The sequence below is a fragment of the Branchiostoma belcheri genome, unplaced genomic scaffold, assembly GCF_001625305.1.
Source record: "Branchiostoma belcheri isolate BF01 breed outbred unplaced genomic scaffold, Haploidv18h27 scaffold3, whole genome shotgun sequence".
In the NCBI taxonomy this organism is placed as follows: Eukaryota; Metazoa; Chordata; class Leptocardii; order Amphioxiformes; family Branchiostomatidae; genus Branchiostoma; species Branchiostoma belcheri.
In genome coordinates this window covers 7,306,590-7,324,697 of record NW_017803909.1, presented here as the reverse complement: position 1 = coordinate 7,324,697, position 18,108 = coordinate 7,306,590, and the positions used below count along the sequence as shown (strand labels likewise).

Genomic DNA, 18,108 nt, shown 5'->3' with positions numbered 1-18,108 from the left:
CCGTCCTAAAGACTGCGACCCAAAACAGTAGCGTGCATGTCGGGTGAGCGACAACAGCCGGGATTTAAACTCCCAACCTCTTAGTCCAGAGGCAGGATCGCTAACCACTGGACTACGCACGGGGATGATTGCTTTACCTTAGGCCACACCAATTTAATTTCTTGGTTAACGGATTTTTCCAGAAAAATAATGGAGCGGGCGGGCGAAAAAAAAATAAAAACAGGCCGAGGCATCCTATTATGGCCCAAAATGGTACGATAGGAGCCATGAAGTCAACACACCAGGCTGGTTCAAAATTTAAACAATGAATTTTGAACTTAATTTTTAATGATACCATTGCATTGAAAGATGGAATAACTGTAACAAGTAGGATGAAAAGGACTGTTTTCAACTGTTCAGGGCAAAATATGAGCATTTTGCAGTTGATTCTGAATTTTTATTTTTATTTGCAAATCAGAAAAAAATGAAGAGGCGAATCCGTTAACCAAGAATTTAAATTGGTGTGGCCTTATATAATATTATATAATAGTATTGTGTCTAGTTTTCTCCCTCTACTGGGGGCATATCTCACTTTTTCCCTTATTAGGAAATCTAGGACACTTCCTTATTAGCTGCCCGATTACACATTATACAGGTAGAGCCAAAAATGTCTATAAAACGGCTAGCGGACATTAGATATGATTTAGACATTGCTGTACAAAGGTCAGTCGGAACATAACATCGAAATAACCCAAGATAGACATTTTATACCCATAGTCTCTTCACACACCAGACCAGGTAGGGACAGCCCTAGGAGACAGTCCTTTGTTTAGCACAATGCGTACTGATGTTGTAGAATATAGTATAATGTTAGAAGTAGATATAGACTCACATACCACTGTATTTTCTTTCTATGTTGCTTGTAACTGCAATTAGCCCTTGGGCAAGTATTTGCAATAAACTTTCTATAGTTAAAGATTAGCATCTGTCCGTTAATTAATTGCGTCCCGCCCTCTAAATTGCCTTGGCTTTGTGCAGTGCTTTTCACATGCATGCTAGTTTTCACAGTTTTTTTCTAAAGACATTCTGACAGACACCACATGAACAATGGAAAACACAACAAGCAAGTCCTCCCCAAAAAGACCCTGTAAAGACCTGGGAAAGACATTCTTACAAGTGTTAAAAAAATGTCTGGAACTTTCGAGAATGCCCAATGTCCAATAGCCGTTTTATAGACATTTTTGGCTCTACTATAGCTACTGGTAAACAGCAAACCTACTTGCTGTCCATGTGGTTGAAGTCATCTAAACAGAGTTCTCTGTTGGCCTGAGACAGGTAAATTGTGTCCACATCCTGGAAAATGAAAATAAGAAATTCAATAGAGTCAACTGTACTTATCTTTGAAAGCTTTTTTAGTGTTATGCTACATGTATTCTGTATCTGTATTTGTATAGCCGGTATAACCGCCTTTCGGCATAACACACCAGCTTCTGTATCTGTATAGCCGGTATAACCGCCTTTCCACGTAACACACCAGCTTCTCAGGCACGCTGAGCAGCGGCAGCTGGCTACATTACACCGATCGACTTGTTACATCTAACTGTAACTTAGTGTAAGACCTAACTAATTACTCAGTAGCATAATGTTCCAGTGACCTGTAATTCTATGTTAGGAAAACTACATTGTATTAATCTCTTTTGAATCATAAATTGCTTTTCATTTAAGTACGATGTCCCAACTTACCCAGATGACCTCCTCTCTGACTGGGAGGTTGTGAAAGTCACACATGCAGGTGTACATGGCAGAAAAACCACCTGAAACAGCAGACAGTTCATATATGATACAACCATACATTCACTGTTCTATACTTCAAGCTGCAATTTTATCAGAACATTAACTAGCTTGAATATTGTAAGCAGAGTGTAATGCGCCTATACAAAATCCAGAATGTAACATGTTGAAGATATCCTGTCTGTAGTTTTGTAGTGTGAGCAATCTTCAAAATACCTTAACTTAGTCAAACATTGTGTAAAACATCCAACAGAAAAACCATGGTTTTGCACAGGTGCAGTACATTCTCCCGATGTGCTAATATTGCAGATTATGAAGATGAACAGATTAAGTTAACACGAATTCATGTCAATGTCAAAAAGAAAAGAATACGTTATCCCTACCACAGGGTCCTTTTTCCTTGCTGCCCATGGTGTCGACTGCCCGCTGTACATTCTTCATCCGCTCTAACGGTTCTATCAGCAGGCTGGGGAGCAGGTTACTGTGCAGTCGTGAAAAATAGAACAACCTGAACTTGTTTCTTACTTACAAATATTATTCTGCAGTAGTGAAAAGAGCAGCTTGTAGTAGTTCCTTTGCTAATCTTAAATCAAGTTAGTGTGTCAGATTCACATGTGTGCCAGATTCAAACAATCAACTGTCGTTACAGTTCCGAACTGGTAAACTGCGCATACTACACATGACTTATCTTGCTGTACGAATGAAAATTTTACTTCTTTTGAATGGTACAATGAACATGATTTTATATCCTCTGAAAAAAAGATTATTTGAATGTGTTACAGCACACTTGAAATTATGACAGACATTTTAAATGCCTAATACTGCACTGGTAACAGTACTTTGTCTATTTAAAAATTTCAAACATCGTTGGCAAGCCCAACACCATTGACATCGCTTTCTGTAATCACTGACATTCTTTTATTTTACTTCACCTGCCGCCACTGTGAACAAAGTTCCGTGAACATCCACATTTTTCTCAGACCGTGAAATTTTGGTACCGTGAACATTAAGTGAATTACAGTTACTGTATTACAGTTATAAGGAAGCCACATATTGTAAGTGGGGTCGTGTGGCGCAGCGGTATCGCTTTCAGCTCAGGACCTAGAGGTCCTGGGTTCGATCCCCACCCATGTCACCGATCTTGTGCCCTTGGGAAAGGCACTTTACACAACTTTCCTCACTTCACTCAGGTGTAAATGAGTACTTAGCTTTGGCTAGGGCGTTCCCTCGGATAGGACATTAAATGGAGGTCCCGTGTTTAGGGAGAGCCACACCCCACGCACGTTGAAGAACCCACCACACCTTTCAAAAAAGAGTAGGGGCATGCCCCGGTGTGCGATGGTACAAATTCTACAATCCGGAGTCTTGCCAAGAATTGGCATGCCAGAATGATCAGTATGATGATCGTGGGCATTAAAAGGAAGTAGAAGAAGTAAGTTGTTACTTACTGTAATGGTCTGGGAATGTCAGGGAAGGTCCTCTTAAGTGAGACCCCGATGTGTCCTATGATGTGTTCAGCATCCTCAGCCTCGATGGGCTTAAAAACATTCCTCTTGTCCTCTGCTTCAATGTGGAGCTGTGAGTGGGATAAGATAACAGTTAAACTTAAGGCATCATCATCATGATGCTTCCTTTCTAGCTGATAGGGTTATACAGTATGTGGGACAGGAAGGAGGGTTGAGACACTTCAAATTTGGAAAGATACTTTTTTTTTTCTAATCAGTGCAGAGTGAACCTGATCTTAACATCGTATAACGATGATCTTCGGTTCAATATGTCACATCAATTCCCCTCGCTTGATTACACATACATACCCTTATGAAATACATTATACATAATACATAATTACATGATATATAATTGTCAAAAAGTAGAAAATCTCTAAGAGGAATTCAACAGGAATCTGTTTACTGCAGTCTTGAACTTAGTCATGTTAGGACTGTCAGGGAAAACCGAGGCTGGTAAGGAGTTCCACAGCCTGCTAGTCCTTGGTACATATGAGGACATGTGAAGCTGAGTGTTGGGCCGCACCAAAACAAACATTGGGTCTTTAACGACTTCAAATTGTGCTGAACAGTAAAGTTTTAAAAGTCAACTGAAAGAGCACTCTTCAGAGAGATTGAATTATAACATTGTCTTTGTTTCCCTCATATTTAGATCTAAGCATTCTCATTCCCAGTGTCTTTCAACTTACATATAGTGACCAGGGTATATACTATTGTTTTGGTCATATCAAATAATTTCTGGCAACTGACAAGCTATCAGTGATCTGGAAATCCCCCCTGCCAAATAAGCTGAAACGTGAATTCTTCCAAGCGACTGCAGTTTCAGTATTGCTGTATGGGAGCAACACATGGACGCTCACAAGACGTCTGGAGAAAAAGTTAGACGGAACGTATACAAAGATGCTAAGGGTAGTTCTTAACACTTCATGGAAGGAACACCCCACAAAGGAGCAGTTATACGGGAACCTACGACCTCTATCTCAGGTCATCAGAGAAAGGAGACTCAGGTTTGCTGGACATGCATGGCAAAGTAAAGGGGAAATCATCAGTGATGTACTTCTATGGACACCAAAGTATGGACATACAAGGGTAGGCAGACCCTGTAAAACATTTATACAACAACTCTGCGACGATACACACTGCGATGTAGCTGACCTCCCTCGAGCTATGGAGGACCGAGAGAAGTGGAGGGAGATGGTCATGGAAGTCCGAGACACCAACTCGACCAGATGATGATGATGAAATAATTTCTAAATACTAGTAACAATGCAAACAATGCCAAGGTCATAAATGACACTTGATTCTACATATGAACTTTCAAAGTCAACTCCTTTATCGGCAAGTGGCTACAAAGAGGTTAATGACCTTGAGATGCTAATCACGAGGAACTGAGTTCATTTATCTGCTTCCTTGAATAATTTTTATTTTTTATTTTTTATTTTTATTTTCGAAAATTGCGACATTCACAATACAGTGGCCACCCTGGCAGCAGAGCTGATGGCGGGGGCCACAGACAGACATGACTACATGACTATACAAACATTGTTGATTAACATATATGTTATTATATTTACAATACTAATTAAAATGGGTAAACTTAGTTGGAGGTCAGAGGTCGAGAATACGTACAGTGGAAATAATAGACAAATGCACTAGACCAAATGAACAGGTGGAAGGACACTTTAGAAACGTTTTGTTTGCAGGATGTAGCCCTGAAGAGCGGCCGAAATGTTTTGGTTTGTAGAGAGGTTGTGACCTGGAAGACCATTGAGGAGCATGTTGGTGGAGAGGGATTGATCCACAACGCTACGTACAGCGGTGGCAAGTGTTTGCCTTGCGTCCTTGTGCAGAGGGCAGTGGAGGAGGTAGTGTGCGACTGTCTCAGACTTAGCACCACAGCTACAGCTGCGTGGGGTCAAGTTGAACTTGACGAGTGTAGAGTTGAGCTGAGACCAGTCAAGACGCAGTCTTGTAGAAAGGATGTTACTGCGACGGTCACCGAGTCTGCGGAACTTCTGGTGACGGCGGGTGGTCAGCATCTGCGCTTTACACTTCAGTCTGAACTGGTTGTAGGTCGCAGCTTCCCTCACGTCCCTTGGGAGACTGTTCCAGAGCCGCGTGGTGTACGGAACGAAGCTGTTCTTGTACACAGTTGTTCTGCAAAAAGGAACATGCAAGTGTGTGTCGTTCCGTAGTCGAAGTTGGAGCTGTCTTTGGCTGTCTCTGGTAGTCGGGATCAGCACCTGAAGGTGGAGTGGGACTGAACCAGATACTAGCCTATACATGAGTAGTAATCTGTTGTAGTCCCTTCTGGTTGCTAGGCTGTCCCATTCTAGCTCTTCGAGTAGTTTCACTCGGGGTGTTCGGGCCATCGCTCCTGAGACAAGCCGTCCTGCATGGTACTGGACTTTCTCCAATGTCGTGCTGGCAGTAGTACCGATGTTACAAAGCAGGATGGAGGCATACTCCAGCTTCGTGCGCACAAGGGTGTTGTAGGCAGTTTCCAGGGCTTCTCTGGGCAGTTTGCTTTGCAGTTTGCTCAGTAGTCCTAGAACCTTGTTGGACTTGCTGGAGACAGTTTCGGCATGTTCTTTCCATCGCAAAGTGTAGTGCATTGTGACACCTAGGTGTGTATATGATGTCACTTCTTCTACAAGTTCCTTGAATAATTGACATCAATTCATGACTTACATGTACAAAGAGAATGTTTTGTTTTTAAAATTTAAATTAATCTTGTTCTCTGATATACAACTGGCACCAATAATGGTAGATGAACTGTTGATGGTATAAATTGTAAAAGAAGAGCACAGTTTAAAGTAAGAACATGGCAGTCTCGATGCCACTGTAAACAATGGAACAGTGGTGGATAGGAAACAAGATGGGGGCAGATAGGTCAACTCAGTCATAAACACTACTTATCACCCAGGCACAGTCCACCTTAGTGGGCAGTCTGAGGGACTACAGATAATCTCAGTCTCACTCACATAATCAGGGCTTGAAATTAAAGGCGGTCCGATGGCCACTGACCACTAAAATTCAGACTGGGACAACTAAAAAAGACAATTTGGGACATTTTTGGAACAATAGAAAAATAATCAACATCAGAATGTCAGCCCTTCTTTTGTTTATCAGTCACTGTCCCCCTGAATTTCCTGTCTACTTTGCAGTTATACTAGTGTGCCTGGAAGTCAAAATGTAAGCAAAATAAAGTTGACTTCAAGTTGAAGTCATACAATACGTCTTCCTGAAAAACAGATTATTGGGGCATTTCATCCTCACTTCGGGACAATTGAAATTTATTTTTGGGCTGGGACAATAGGAAGAAAAGTCAATTTCAAGGCCTGATAATCAGTGCAAAAAGATGAAATTAAACAAAAAGTTGGGGAGACATGACTACTGACCTGTTTTGTTTTTAGACTTGCGATGCTCTGTATATTCAGATAGTGGAAACTGGACTCCAGCTGTGGGAGGAGAAATAAAATATCCATATAAGGTCATCATTGTAACGCTGGTGACTTTTATGATGACATTTTGAAGTAATCATTTGATGGCACATCACATTAGTATGGGTAAACAGATTACTCATATGGATGGATGTTCAACTGTAGTGTTACAGATCCTTCATTTTCAAAAGATTTTTTTTATCTAAGCTAATACTATGAAACTCAGTTGTTAAATTATTATCATTTTGCTTGCTACAGAACAAATCCTTTTCATCAAATTGTTTTTTCTTCAGAGCTGTTATGTGCAATTTTCAGTATCCAGTGAGTACAAACTTGTATTTAGCTTAACTGAATAAGAACACATGAGTAAGTGAATAAGAGCACGTAAAGCAAATTTACTTTCTATGTCAGTTTGACTTCTGCATTTTTCTGCAACCACCTGTTAGTACTTCCCTACATGTAGTTTCAATTGAATCAATGTCAATTACTAAATACAATCAATACAAAAGCTGAGTAATAAAACTTACAGGAAACAATTTTACAAAGTTTTGTAGGACCTATTCCTCTTTTATTTGACAGTGTTGACCTGAAGATTAGAGAATTTTCATCATATTGAATATCATTTAAACTGGCTTACCTTCGTAGGCACCTTAGCTGAAAAAATGAAAGCTCTGGATTGTGACAAAGCCTGAAAAGAGAAAAAAACAACAACAATCAGCCAAAAAATAAGAAATATTTCAGAGTACAGTCATAACTTCTTAGCAGCACACAGCATAGATAATTCATTAATTAGCATTGACTAACTTCTCAGCTAAATTTGTTGAAAGCTGTCCATCTTGGCTGTCAATCATAAATAAATCATTAGTAAACTGTTCAACCAATAGGAGAGTAGCTACATGTACACTTTGGTTACACCTTTGATTTTGTACTTACACATTTTGACAATGTGGGTGTGGCTACTGCATTGACCTATTGTACATTGGTATCAGCAGCTCGTGTCTAGCAACACTACGCCCACCGTTCGTTATCAATTTGACGACTGAATCAAATCTACATATAAACCAGTGACTTCACAATAACTTCACAGTTAATTAACCTGCACACATTGGCTGGAACTCAGCCATTTGTATCTTTCGGGCGTGTTTGTGCTTTAGGCAAAGTTGAGACTACTGTATGTATCTTCATAAACAGAACTTTGAAATGGCAGTATAACAACCCAAATATCTTGCGCATTTGAAGCCACTTCTAAAAACCTGCTGAAAACAAAATGCGTACATTATGAAACAACACTGAACTGCAGCCAACACAGAAAATAGGACTCACCCAAAATGCGTAAATGTACATCTAGACAGCTTGCCTACTACTAGTATATGTACCATACATGTACTGCATAGTTACAGCATGGTAGTCAACTTGGCAAACCATATAACTTCCTTAAAATAAGTACTGTTAACAAATGTAATACATGTACCTCAGACCATCACAGAATGGGTCACATATGTTACAGTGAGAGTAAATGCATGCATGCATGACTGGTATGAGTGTGGACTGTTAACAGAACTCTAATTCCACAGCTTAGTTACATGTAAATAAATTAAAAAAACTGAAACAAGACTGAATATAACACACAACAGATCCAAAACACAATGACCTATAATTCACCTAAAGAATGATACCACTGGCAGCTTAGAAGTTAAAAGTTACATAGCACAGTGCTACATACCAAAATAAAATATGAGGAAGTTGGCAGTCTTGTCTACCGCAATTCTCACAAGGAAGTCAGATTTAAGCTCTTCCTCTTGCAACTTAACACCACTGAGAGAATCAGTTTGTTTACCTGCAATTCACTGTTGCATAACAAATCACTGTTCAAAGTCCTTTCCGAGCCACAGTTACAAACCTTAAGAAAGTGCTTGAGAAAAGATAAAGGAAAGGTGCTTCCTTGTCAGCCCCAGGTAGCTCAAAAGGTGTTGAGTGTTGACGTCAATGGGGTTAACTATTGTTGTATAGGTCAAGGGTTTAAGGTAAACGTCCTACATTATACATGCCTGAAATGTCATGTATAATTGCTTTGCTACATTTTAAAAAAAGTGAAACAGTACTGGAATGCAGATTAATACTTGTAGTATACAGAACATTCCATTGAACCTCATACTGTACTGTCAGGTGTTCCCCAGGGTGGGCTGCTGTCCCCTTTGTTGTTTGTAATATGCATCAACTTATTGGATTGAACAGATTGAACGGGTGACATGTTTCAAACTACTTGGTGTTTTTATTACGTCTGATCTGACCTGGGACGCACACGTTCAATATATGTTGTCTAAAGCTCGTCCGAGAATGTACTATCTAACCATAGCAAAGAAGGCTGGTCTGGCAACAGACATTCTCATTCGTATCTACCTGGTGTTCATCCGCCCCTTGTTAGAATATGCAAGTCCAGTATGGGCAGGTTTGCCCAAGCATTTGTCAGACATGCTTGAAAATGTCCAGAAGCGTTGTTGTAGGATTATAGGAATCCCTGTTGAATCCCTGCCTTCTTTGTCTTCGAGACGAGACCTTGCCACTTTGAGCACTATCCGACATATCGTAAATGACACAGACAACCCTCTGCATGACTTTGTATGTGTTCCGCCCAGGGCTTTAGCCAGCTCGAAATTTTTTACCGTCAACCCCAGGTCAACCCAATTCGCAAAAAAAAAAATACCGTCAACGCGAAAAAAAATTCCGTCAATGATTACTTTTAAAGAATGTCTTTCACGATCCGGTGATCGACATCACGCCCTCCCGCACACTTAATGCATTCGGTGTTCTAAATACCCGTCAAGATTGCAGAATAAAAAAAAACTACACAACCTGCAATTTTGCAGAATGAAAAAAAAAATCTACAGTTCTCACAAGGAGACAACACGCAATGAACAATCCGCTATGCCCTTTGTTTTGATCCGCTCAAATCCCGCCGCGATTCAAGCCGCGGCCATGCAAATGAACCTACTCATGACGTCACAGCCTCCGATTTCCACCGAGCCGGGCCCGAGCGCTGACCGACAGCGGGCGATGTGGCTCAGATCTCCGACGATTTCCTTATTTAGAGCGTTCGGAAGACTTCGGGTAGCAAACAAAATGGCCGACATGTACATGATTTTAATTGTCAGCTTCGCTTCTCAACCGAAATGAGGAAGTTACAACTCCTTTGCGGACTTTAGCGGCCATGAAGTTGACTTGGGGAAGCGCTGAGACGTGATTTCGCTACGGCATAGAGGATTTTGCCGCGGAGGGAGTTACGTGGCCGGCAAAAACTCGCGTGTCAGCGATCCTCCAGAAATCTTTATGCTGCCGCTCAAGTCTTCGCGGGAAGGAGGTCTGACGAAGTTTTAGATTAAATAAGGCCACATTGTGTGGATCAATCTCCGTTTTCTTGCGATAGTATGATTATTCAAGTACAGTATATTATTCAAAAACGTTTGATATTTCTTTGTTCGTTGTCACATGTTTATTTATCGTATTGTCATGTACAGTTAGCAGCGTGTGTCTGAGTCGAGCCATTGTTTTATTTTATTCTTATGTGGCCGTTAGCACATGTTGTTTTAACAGACAGCAACATTGAACAATAGAGCCAAGTCAACAGGCGTCGGCACGGTCCTTGAAATCAGGTTTCCCGCCGCCGTGCGTTTGGAAAAGACGCCGCGCCGTGGCTCATTCAAATTCGCTAGATTTTTTCCATGTCTTTACCCACGATTTTTGACCGTCAATGTTGACGGTAAGGACTAAAATTTTTACCGTCAGACGGGACAAATTACCGTCAATTGACGGTAAAACGGGCGCTGGCTAAAGCCCTGGTTCCGCCTCAAAGCACATATAACTTAAGACGAAGTAAACAGCCACGTTCCTCTTTCAGTAGAACGAAACGACATGAACAGTCGTTTATACCACGTGCATTGAAGTTATTGTTTCAGCATTCTACGTAGTGGTATAGGATTTTATATGCAAATCTGTAAATATGAATCTATTATTGTTACGATTGTAAATGTCAATTGATGTTTTATGTTTAGATTTTAATCTTCATATGTATCACTGTCATTTTATCTTAATGGATAGTCAAGGATACTTGCAGTGATTGTAAAAATCCGACGTATTTCATGTGACTTTTTGTAACATGCAAGTCGATTTCTTAAATAAACTGAAAACTGAACAAAGTAATAATGCTTTATTAATTAATGAGGGGCTTTGGGCTAGGACAAATGGGTACTCCACCCAAAGTTAAAAAGATACTATGTACATGACAATGATTTTAGAGGCAAATTGTAAGTAATGTAACATAAATGCTGGCATCATTCTATTTACTATATGTGACCACAGGGAGCTTCGTGTACTCCAATGGTGCTTGTATCAGTGGGTCAATATGAAGCATTAAGTTATAATTATAGGCCTCTACTAGGCAAAACTGTGCATGAAGAAAAAAAATGTCTCACCAGTGCCTTTGACATACAATAGAATACAACACGGTGTATTCCGTATCACCCGAGGTACCAGCCCGACCGCGAGTCGGATCGCCCGACGCCGACTTTCTACCACCTTGGGCTAGCAGTAAATTATAAATGTTACATGTATATGTACCTTTCCAAAATGTATATGTACCTTTCCAAAATGTTCAGAGTTTGTCAACCTCTGAGGGGGCCCGCATGCCCATTTTCGTAGAGTGTAATCGGCGGTACTAATGTGTTGTACATGTAGCTACCTGGAATTACTTGTTAAACGTAATGCGGAGGTTCATGAATTCAGCATAATACGTAGCTGGCTCTCAAGACTTAGCGTAGATCGTTGTCTGGACCAAGCCCCCTCTCCACCCCCATGCAGGCCCTCCACTGATATTGGACTTGGCAAAAGGGTGGAGCCGAAACTGGAGCTGTGACGACACCTTATCTGCTGTCAGTGGTGTTTAGCGCTTACTGACCATCTGGAAACCTTAAAGGTTATGAAGACAGAGAGCACAGAATGGAAAGGTGTCTGGTACTGTGGCACTGTTACTAACACTAAGGGATAACACAGCATACCAGACATTACAACTTAAGGAAGGAATTTCCTTCTTGTAACAGAAAAGGCCTCAGCTCCCGTAGGCTAGCTGTTTCAAAAACCACACTTACCAAGATGGTTAGAGTGTACATGTACAATGTATAGCTAACACATTTGAACAAATTGACTTGTCACTATTTTGACTCAAAAAACCACCTGCTAGCTATAGAGCAATATCTTTTCAAGAAAAATCTTGGACCTTTACATAAAAAGTGGACCAAAAAGTGGACCTTGTCATAAAAAGTGGACCAAAAAGTGGACCTTTTGTATCATGGCTGTATTTTTTGTTTTCCACATATTTTTGTCATTGTGTGTTCAGCATATGACTCAACAAAGGTCCAATAGCTACATGTAGGAATCCCCATCCAAATTTGACATGAAATTGAATGTTTCAATGCAAGGCCACACTGACATAATTTTATAGATAACATCCTCTGAATACCCTCAAACTAGTACGTGTGGGCGAATAAAAAAAGGATTCCAGCCAAAAATAAAAATGCTGATAAACCACAAGAATACAAAGCTGGTTTTGTGAATTTGATGTAGTACATAACAACGTTTACAATTATACAAAAACCTAGCACATGCTGGCCTTTTCCGGAATTTATGAATCCGCAAGTTGGCTACAATGGACTACGGAGGGCATGAACTCAGAGGTCGTGATCTTTTTTCTTTTTTTTTGAGAACAGGCGAAAATTAATGCACAAGCAGATGTCATCCATAAAATTAAATCCATGTAGCCTAACCAAAAATAAACAATTGATTGACATATGAGAATGACAGTTTACCTCAAAGCATAACACATCCAACATGTTACATGTACAAGGTGTAAACCGGTACTAACTACTAGTAAACATGAATTCCTATTGAAGATTAATCATGCACACTACTACATGTGCACATCTCCTCTGAACAGGGGTAGTGGCTGTACACGGGTTATGCATTATGAAGGATAACATGAATAATACATACAGAGGCCATACATACGGCTATGATATCTAATTTATACCATTGCACATGAAATATACATTGTTTTCCAAACAATTACCCTTTTTCGGCAATAAAATTATCAGTTTCTGTAAATATTTGGTGACCTCATAAATGAAAGGTCACAGTAGATGCAGCATTATGACTTGTTAATTAGATTCGATTCACTCAATGAACAGGGATATTTCCAAAGTCCATGAGTAAAATAGTATAAATAGTGAACTTATACACATGTACATGCAATAACTCCTCAAAAACCCACTACTAAGTACCAACTACTAAGTACCTAATACCAGCCCAGAAGAGAACAAGAAATAGCCATGCCTTCAAGTACCAGAGTTATCAACCAAGGATTGAGGTGTTCAAGAATTCACTCTTTCCTAGAACTATGGCAGAGTGGAACTCGCTGTCACCAAGTACAGCAGGGGCATTGTCATTAGATAGCTTTAAAGAATGTCTAGAGTTAAAAGAGTGGTTCAAGGGTTAGGTGTAACAAGTTGATCGGTGTAATGTAGCCAGCTACCGCCGCGCCGCGTGCCTACAAAGCTGGTATGTTACGCCGAAAGGAGTTATACCGGCTATACAGATACAGATTCTTACATATTCTATCTCTTTTGCATAATCTCTTTTGCAATTATGAAAGCCCCTGAGGCAAAAGTTGGGAAGAGCCAGAACTTAAATCTATGTGTACAAGCAGATGTGGGGAGGGAAGGCCCAAATGTTTTGTGCAGCTCCATTTTGCTGACAGTGTAAACCTCCCGAAAGCATTATGTCATCAAACATAGTGTTTATACCTTACAGAATTATTAAGTTCGCAAGATTACAGTATTGCAAGTTTTCTTATAATATATCTTATGTGTTTATACCATATAGAAGTATGAAATTTGCATGATTACGGTATTGCAAATCTGTTTATTGTTTATCTAATCATCACCTATAAAAGCCTGTAATTTGTCTGATGCTTCAATCGACTCATTCTTTTTAATGTGAAAAAGTTTTAATGTAAATGCAACAGTTTATGAATAATGTTTTAACCAATAAGTATTCTTATGAAGAAGTGTTCCAACTACGCTACATGTACAATGTATGTATGTTATTGTAAGAAATATGCAATTCAGCCTTGCAGCTGCAATGTCTTTTAGCGAAATAAACCATTCTACTTCTACTACTACTACTACTACTACTACTACTACTACTACTACTACTACGTACTAAACATGGGACGAACGGAAAACATTCTTATCTTTCCCCCTAACATCTGCTTGGAGATCAGTGCTTGGTGCTGTTGGGTTGCCTGGCCACATACCATTGGTATTCACTCATGGCCTCATGGGAAAAGCAGAATTCACTGACTAATAAACTCAGAACAGCCTTGTATTCATCAGTACACAAATAGACTTTCCCACCAAACACTTGCATCCACAATACTAGTATAGTACTAACTGGAAGACCAGTATCAATTGCACATTGCATCTCTTTCTGGAATTTTTACTAATTTTAGATGAGAGATTTCTGCCAAACTGAAGAATTTTTTTGCAAAACGTCAGACAGTATTTGGGAAAAAAAGCAGATGATTTAGACATAGGCTGTTGAATAATGACACAAATGAGAGTGTGCTTGTTCATCCTTGACACCTGTATCAGATTACACTCATTACCTACATACAACAGGTGTCAGTACTATGAGTAGAGATTAGTCATGTTAGTGTCACAAGATTGTGATCAATCAAGAGCACTGCTGGTTTGTTGTTAGAAGGAAGGCTTTAATTTCATAATGATGATTGACAGGGCTGTGTTTTGGTTTCATGTCTACCTAGAATATTGGAATTAAAGTCTAACACCAGATACCATTTTGTGGAAATACATTTTGGGTTGTGTTGAAGGTATATCAGATTTTCATTGTACTACTAAGTAACTATTGAGAGGACATGCAGACAAAAATGTAAAACAGAGACTCAAGCTAGGTTTAGATCTACTTAATCTATGTCATGCACTTAAGTATTGTATTCAAGAATGATTAAAATGAGAATCTAAATGCCAGTTTGTTTAGTGATATCATAATGTACAACTACAATTATTGAGTGAAATTTCTCGTTAGTATCAATGATTAATACATGTACATTTGTAGTTTAAAATGTAAAGAAAAAAACTACAGTAAATCCAAACCAGTGTCAAATTGACATCTAGACTTGAATACTTGTTTCAACATATGTAACTTCTATGACATCTTAACTGTTACCAAATACAAATGCTGCCTTATGAAAGTTTACTTCAAATGTGGTCAGACTAAGACAACATGGCCGGCAAGTAACTTACATTGTAGTACTGAACTGTTTTGCCCTCAGGCAGTCTTGTGTTGTGTTGTGTTGTGGCGTCACAATCAGTAGTGTTTGCATAGCATTAAAACTGTTATGGCTCTTGTTGTATTCTTCTCATGAGAAAATACTAACAATGTTATTCAACTTTGGTGATGTGATGTTAACAATTAGTTTCCTTTCAATGTAAGGAATATTAAATAAAATCTTATCTTTGCCTCATATCATGAGATTCTCTCTATGAAAATATGAAATTCTGGCTTGTGAGGGTGAAACAAACTATCTACGTCCTATTGTTGTAACATGTTGGGAACAAGGAGGTTTAACCTCCTTGGTACAAGTAACCCCACACCTGATGTACACAACCTAGGATGAGGGGGAGGGGCACTGGAAGAAAAGATCAGTGGGGGGAGGGGCATAGCTGTCAAACACAGCTATCTCCATTATGTAAAGGAATGTTACAGAGTCGACAACTCAGCTACAGTTTCTTCTCCCACAGTGGATAGTTCGTGTTAGCGTTGAATGTTTGCTGGAAGATACAGTACTCACCAAAACTTTCGTCTCTTCCTTGCTACCGGTTTGTAGCTTGATCAGTTTCTTCATTCCAACTTTTATCCCTTTCCCCAAAATTGCCCGAACATTCTCTGAAAAATTATACACAAACATTTGAAAGGTCAGACTATGACATTTTGTGAGCACACCCTCTTAAGGGCAGCATTCGTTAAAACTTCCTGTCCATGAAGTGGTGAGGAAAACGCCACGCCAAAAATTGTTGTTTGCGAAGAATCTACGAGCTAGTTCAAGCTCACCGGAGATGTCTTGGGGTACCCGGCTGCCTTGGCCCGCCATCGCAAGACTTCTTCGCCCCTTCCTTCAAGTGTAGCGCCAAATTTCGGACGGGGGAAGCGTCACCAGTTCGTGAATGGGGTAGCTAGAGGGGCTCACATTCGTCGTGAGGTCAAAAGTTGGCAGTTGCAGCAAGTTTTAGATGAGTAAAGGAAGTGGCGGGGTGTGTTCCCCAACATGGTAAAGGGACCATTTATTTTGTCCCGAGTATGTAAATGAAGTGCTTATACATGCAAATACCTTGCAAATACGTAATAATGTAACAGAATAAAGTAAAGTAAAAAAAGAGAAAGCAGGAGAATGCAAGAGAACACAGGAGAAAGCAGGAGAACACAGGATAAAGCAGGAGGATACAGGAGAAACCAGGAGAACATAGGACAACGCAGGAGAAAGCAGGGGAACGCAGGAGAAAGTAGGAGAAAGCAGGAGAAAGCAGGAGAAACCAGAAGAAACTAGGAGAATACAGGAGAAACCAGGAGAACACAGGAGAAAGTAGGAGAACACAGGAGAAACCAGGAGAAAGCAGGAGACTACAGGAGAAAGCAGGAGAATACAGGAGAAAGCAGGAGAACACAGGAGAAAGCAGGAGAACACAGAAGAAAGTAGGAGAACACAGGAGAAACGAGAAAGCAGGAGACTACAGGAGAAAGCAGGAGACTACAGGAGAAAGCAGGAGAATACAGGAGAAAGCAGGAGAACACAGGAGAAAGCAGGAGAACACAGGAGAAACCAGGAGAACACAGGAGAAACCAGGAGAACACAGGATAATACAGGAGAAAGCAAGAGAATACGGGAGAAAGCAGGAGAACACAGGAGAAAGCAGGAGAATACAGGAGAGCACAGGAGAAAGCGGTAGAATACAGGAGAAAGCAGGAGACTACAGGAGAAACCAGGAGAAAGCAGGAGTCAGCAGGAGACAGCAGGAGAAAGCAGGAGAATACAGGAGAAAGTAGGAGAACACAGGAGAAAGCAGGAGAACACAGGAGAAAGCAGGAGAACACAGGAGGACGTAGGAGAACACAGGAGAAAGCAGGAGAACACAGAAGAAAGCAGGAGAACACAGGAGAATGCAGGAGAATACAGGAGTAAGCGGTAGAATACAGGAGAAAGCATGAGAACACAGGAGAAAGCAGGAGAACACAGGAGAAACCAGGAGAACACAGGAGAAAGTGGTAGAACAAAGGAAAAACCAGGAGAACACAGGAGAAAGCAGGAGAATACAGGAGAAAGTAGGAGAACACAGGAGAAAGCAGGAGAACACAGGAGAAAGCAGGAGAACGCAGGAGAATGCAGGAGAAAGCAGGAGAAAGTAGGAGAAAGCAGGAGAATACAGAAGAAAGTAGGAGAACACAGGAGAAACCAGGAGAACACAGGAGAAACCAGGAAAACACAGGAGAAAGTAGGAGAACACAGGAGAAGGCAGGAGAATACAGGAGAAAGTAGGAGAATACAGTAGAAAGCAGGAAAAGGCAGAAGAATACAGGAGAATGTAGGAGAAAGCAGGAGAACACAGGAGAAACCAGGAGAAAGCAGGAGAATACAGGAGACAGCAGGAGAATACAGGAGAAAGCAGGAGAATACAGGAGAAAGTAGGAGAACACATGAGAAAGCAGGAGAACACAGGAGAAACCAGGAGAACACAGGAGAAACCAGGAGAACACAGGAGAATACAGGAGAAAGCAAGAGAATACGGGAGAAAGCAGGAGAACACAGGAGAAAGCAGGAGAACACAGGAGAAAGCGGTAGAATACAGGAGAAAGCAGGAGAACACAGGAGAAACCAGGAGAAAGCAGGAGAATACAGGAGACAGCAGGAGAATACAGGAGAAAGCAGGAGAATACAGGAGAAAGTAGGGGAGCACATGAGAAAGCAGGAGAACACAGGAGAAACCAGGAGAACACAGGAGAAACCAGGAGAACACAGGAGAATACAGGAGAAAGCAGGAGAACACAGGAGAAAGCAGGAGAACACAGGAGAAAGCAGGAGAACACAGGAGAAAGCAGGAGAACACAGGAGAAACCAGGAGAATACAGGAGACTACAGGAGAACACAGGAGAAAGCAGAAGAATACAGGAGAAACCAGGAGAACACAGGAGAAACCAGGAGAACACAGGAGAATACAGGAGAAAGCAAGAGAATACGGGAGAAAGCAGGAGAACACAGGAGAATACAG

The 18,108-nt window shown here is 40.6% G+C and overlaps 1 protein-coding gene across 9 annotated transcripts in view; it reads right to left on the bottom strand.

Annotated features, from left to right (window-relative positions):
• LOC109473827 (F-actin-uncapping protein LRRC16A-like) overlaps window positions 1-16,108 on the bottom strand; it is a 47,396-nt gene extending 31,288 nt beyond the window's left edge. For all 9 annotated transcript variants that reach the window (XM_019773918.1, XM_019773919.1, XM_019773915.1 and 6 more), the window contains exons 1-8: window positions 15,899-16,108; window positions 15,639-15,733; window positions 7,356-7,406; window positions 6,677-6,736; window positions 3,219-3,346; window positions 2,154-2,251; window positions 1,723-1,793; window positions 1,259-1,332 (exon numbers count right to left, since the gene is read on the bottom strand). In XM_019773918.1, coding sequence (XP_019629477.1) covers window positions 1,259-1,332; window positions 1,723-1,793; window positions 2,154-2,251; window positions 3,219-3,346; window positions 6,677-6,736; window positions 7,356-7,406; window positions 15,639-15,733; window positions 15,899-15,938 — 617 coding nt within the window. In that variant the 5' untranslated portion in view covers window positions 15,939-16,108. The remainder of the gene's footprint in view (window positions 1-1,258; window positions 1,333-1,722; window positions 1,794-2,153; window positions 2,252-3,218; window positions 3,347-6,676; window positions 6,737-7,355; window positions 7,407-15,638; window positions 15,734-15,898) is intronic.
• Between the last annotated feature and the right edge of the window lie 2,000 nt (window positions 16,109-18,108).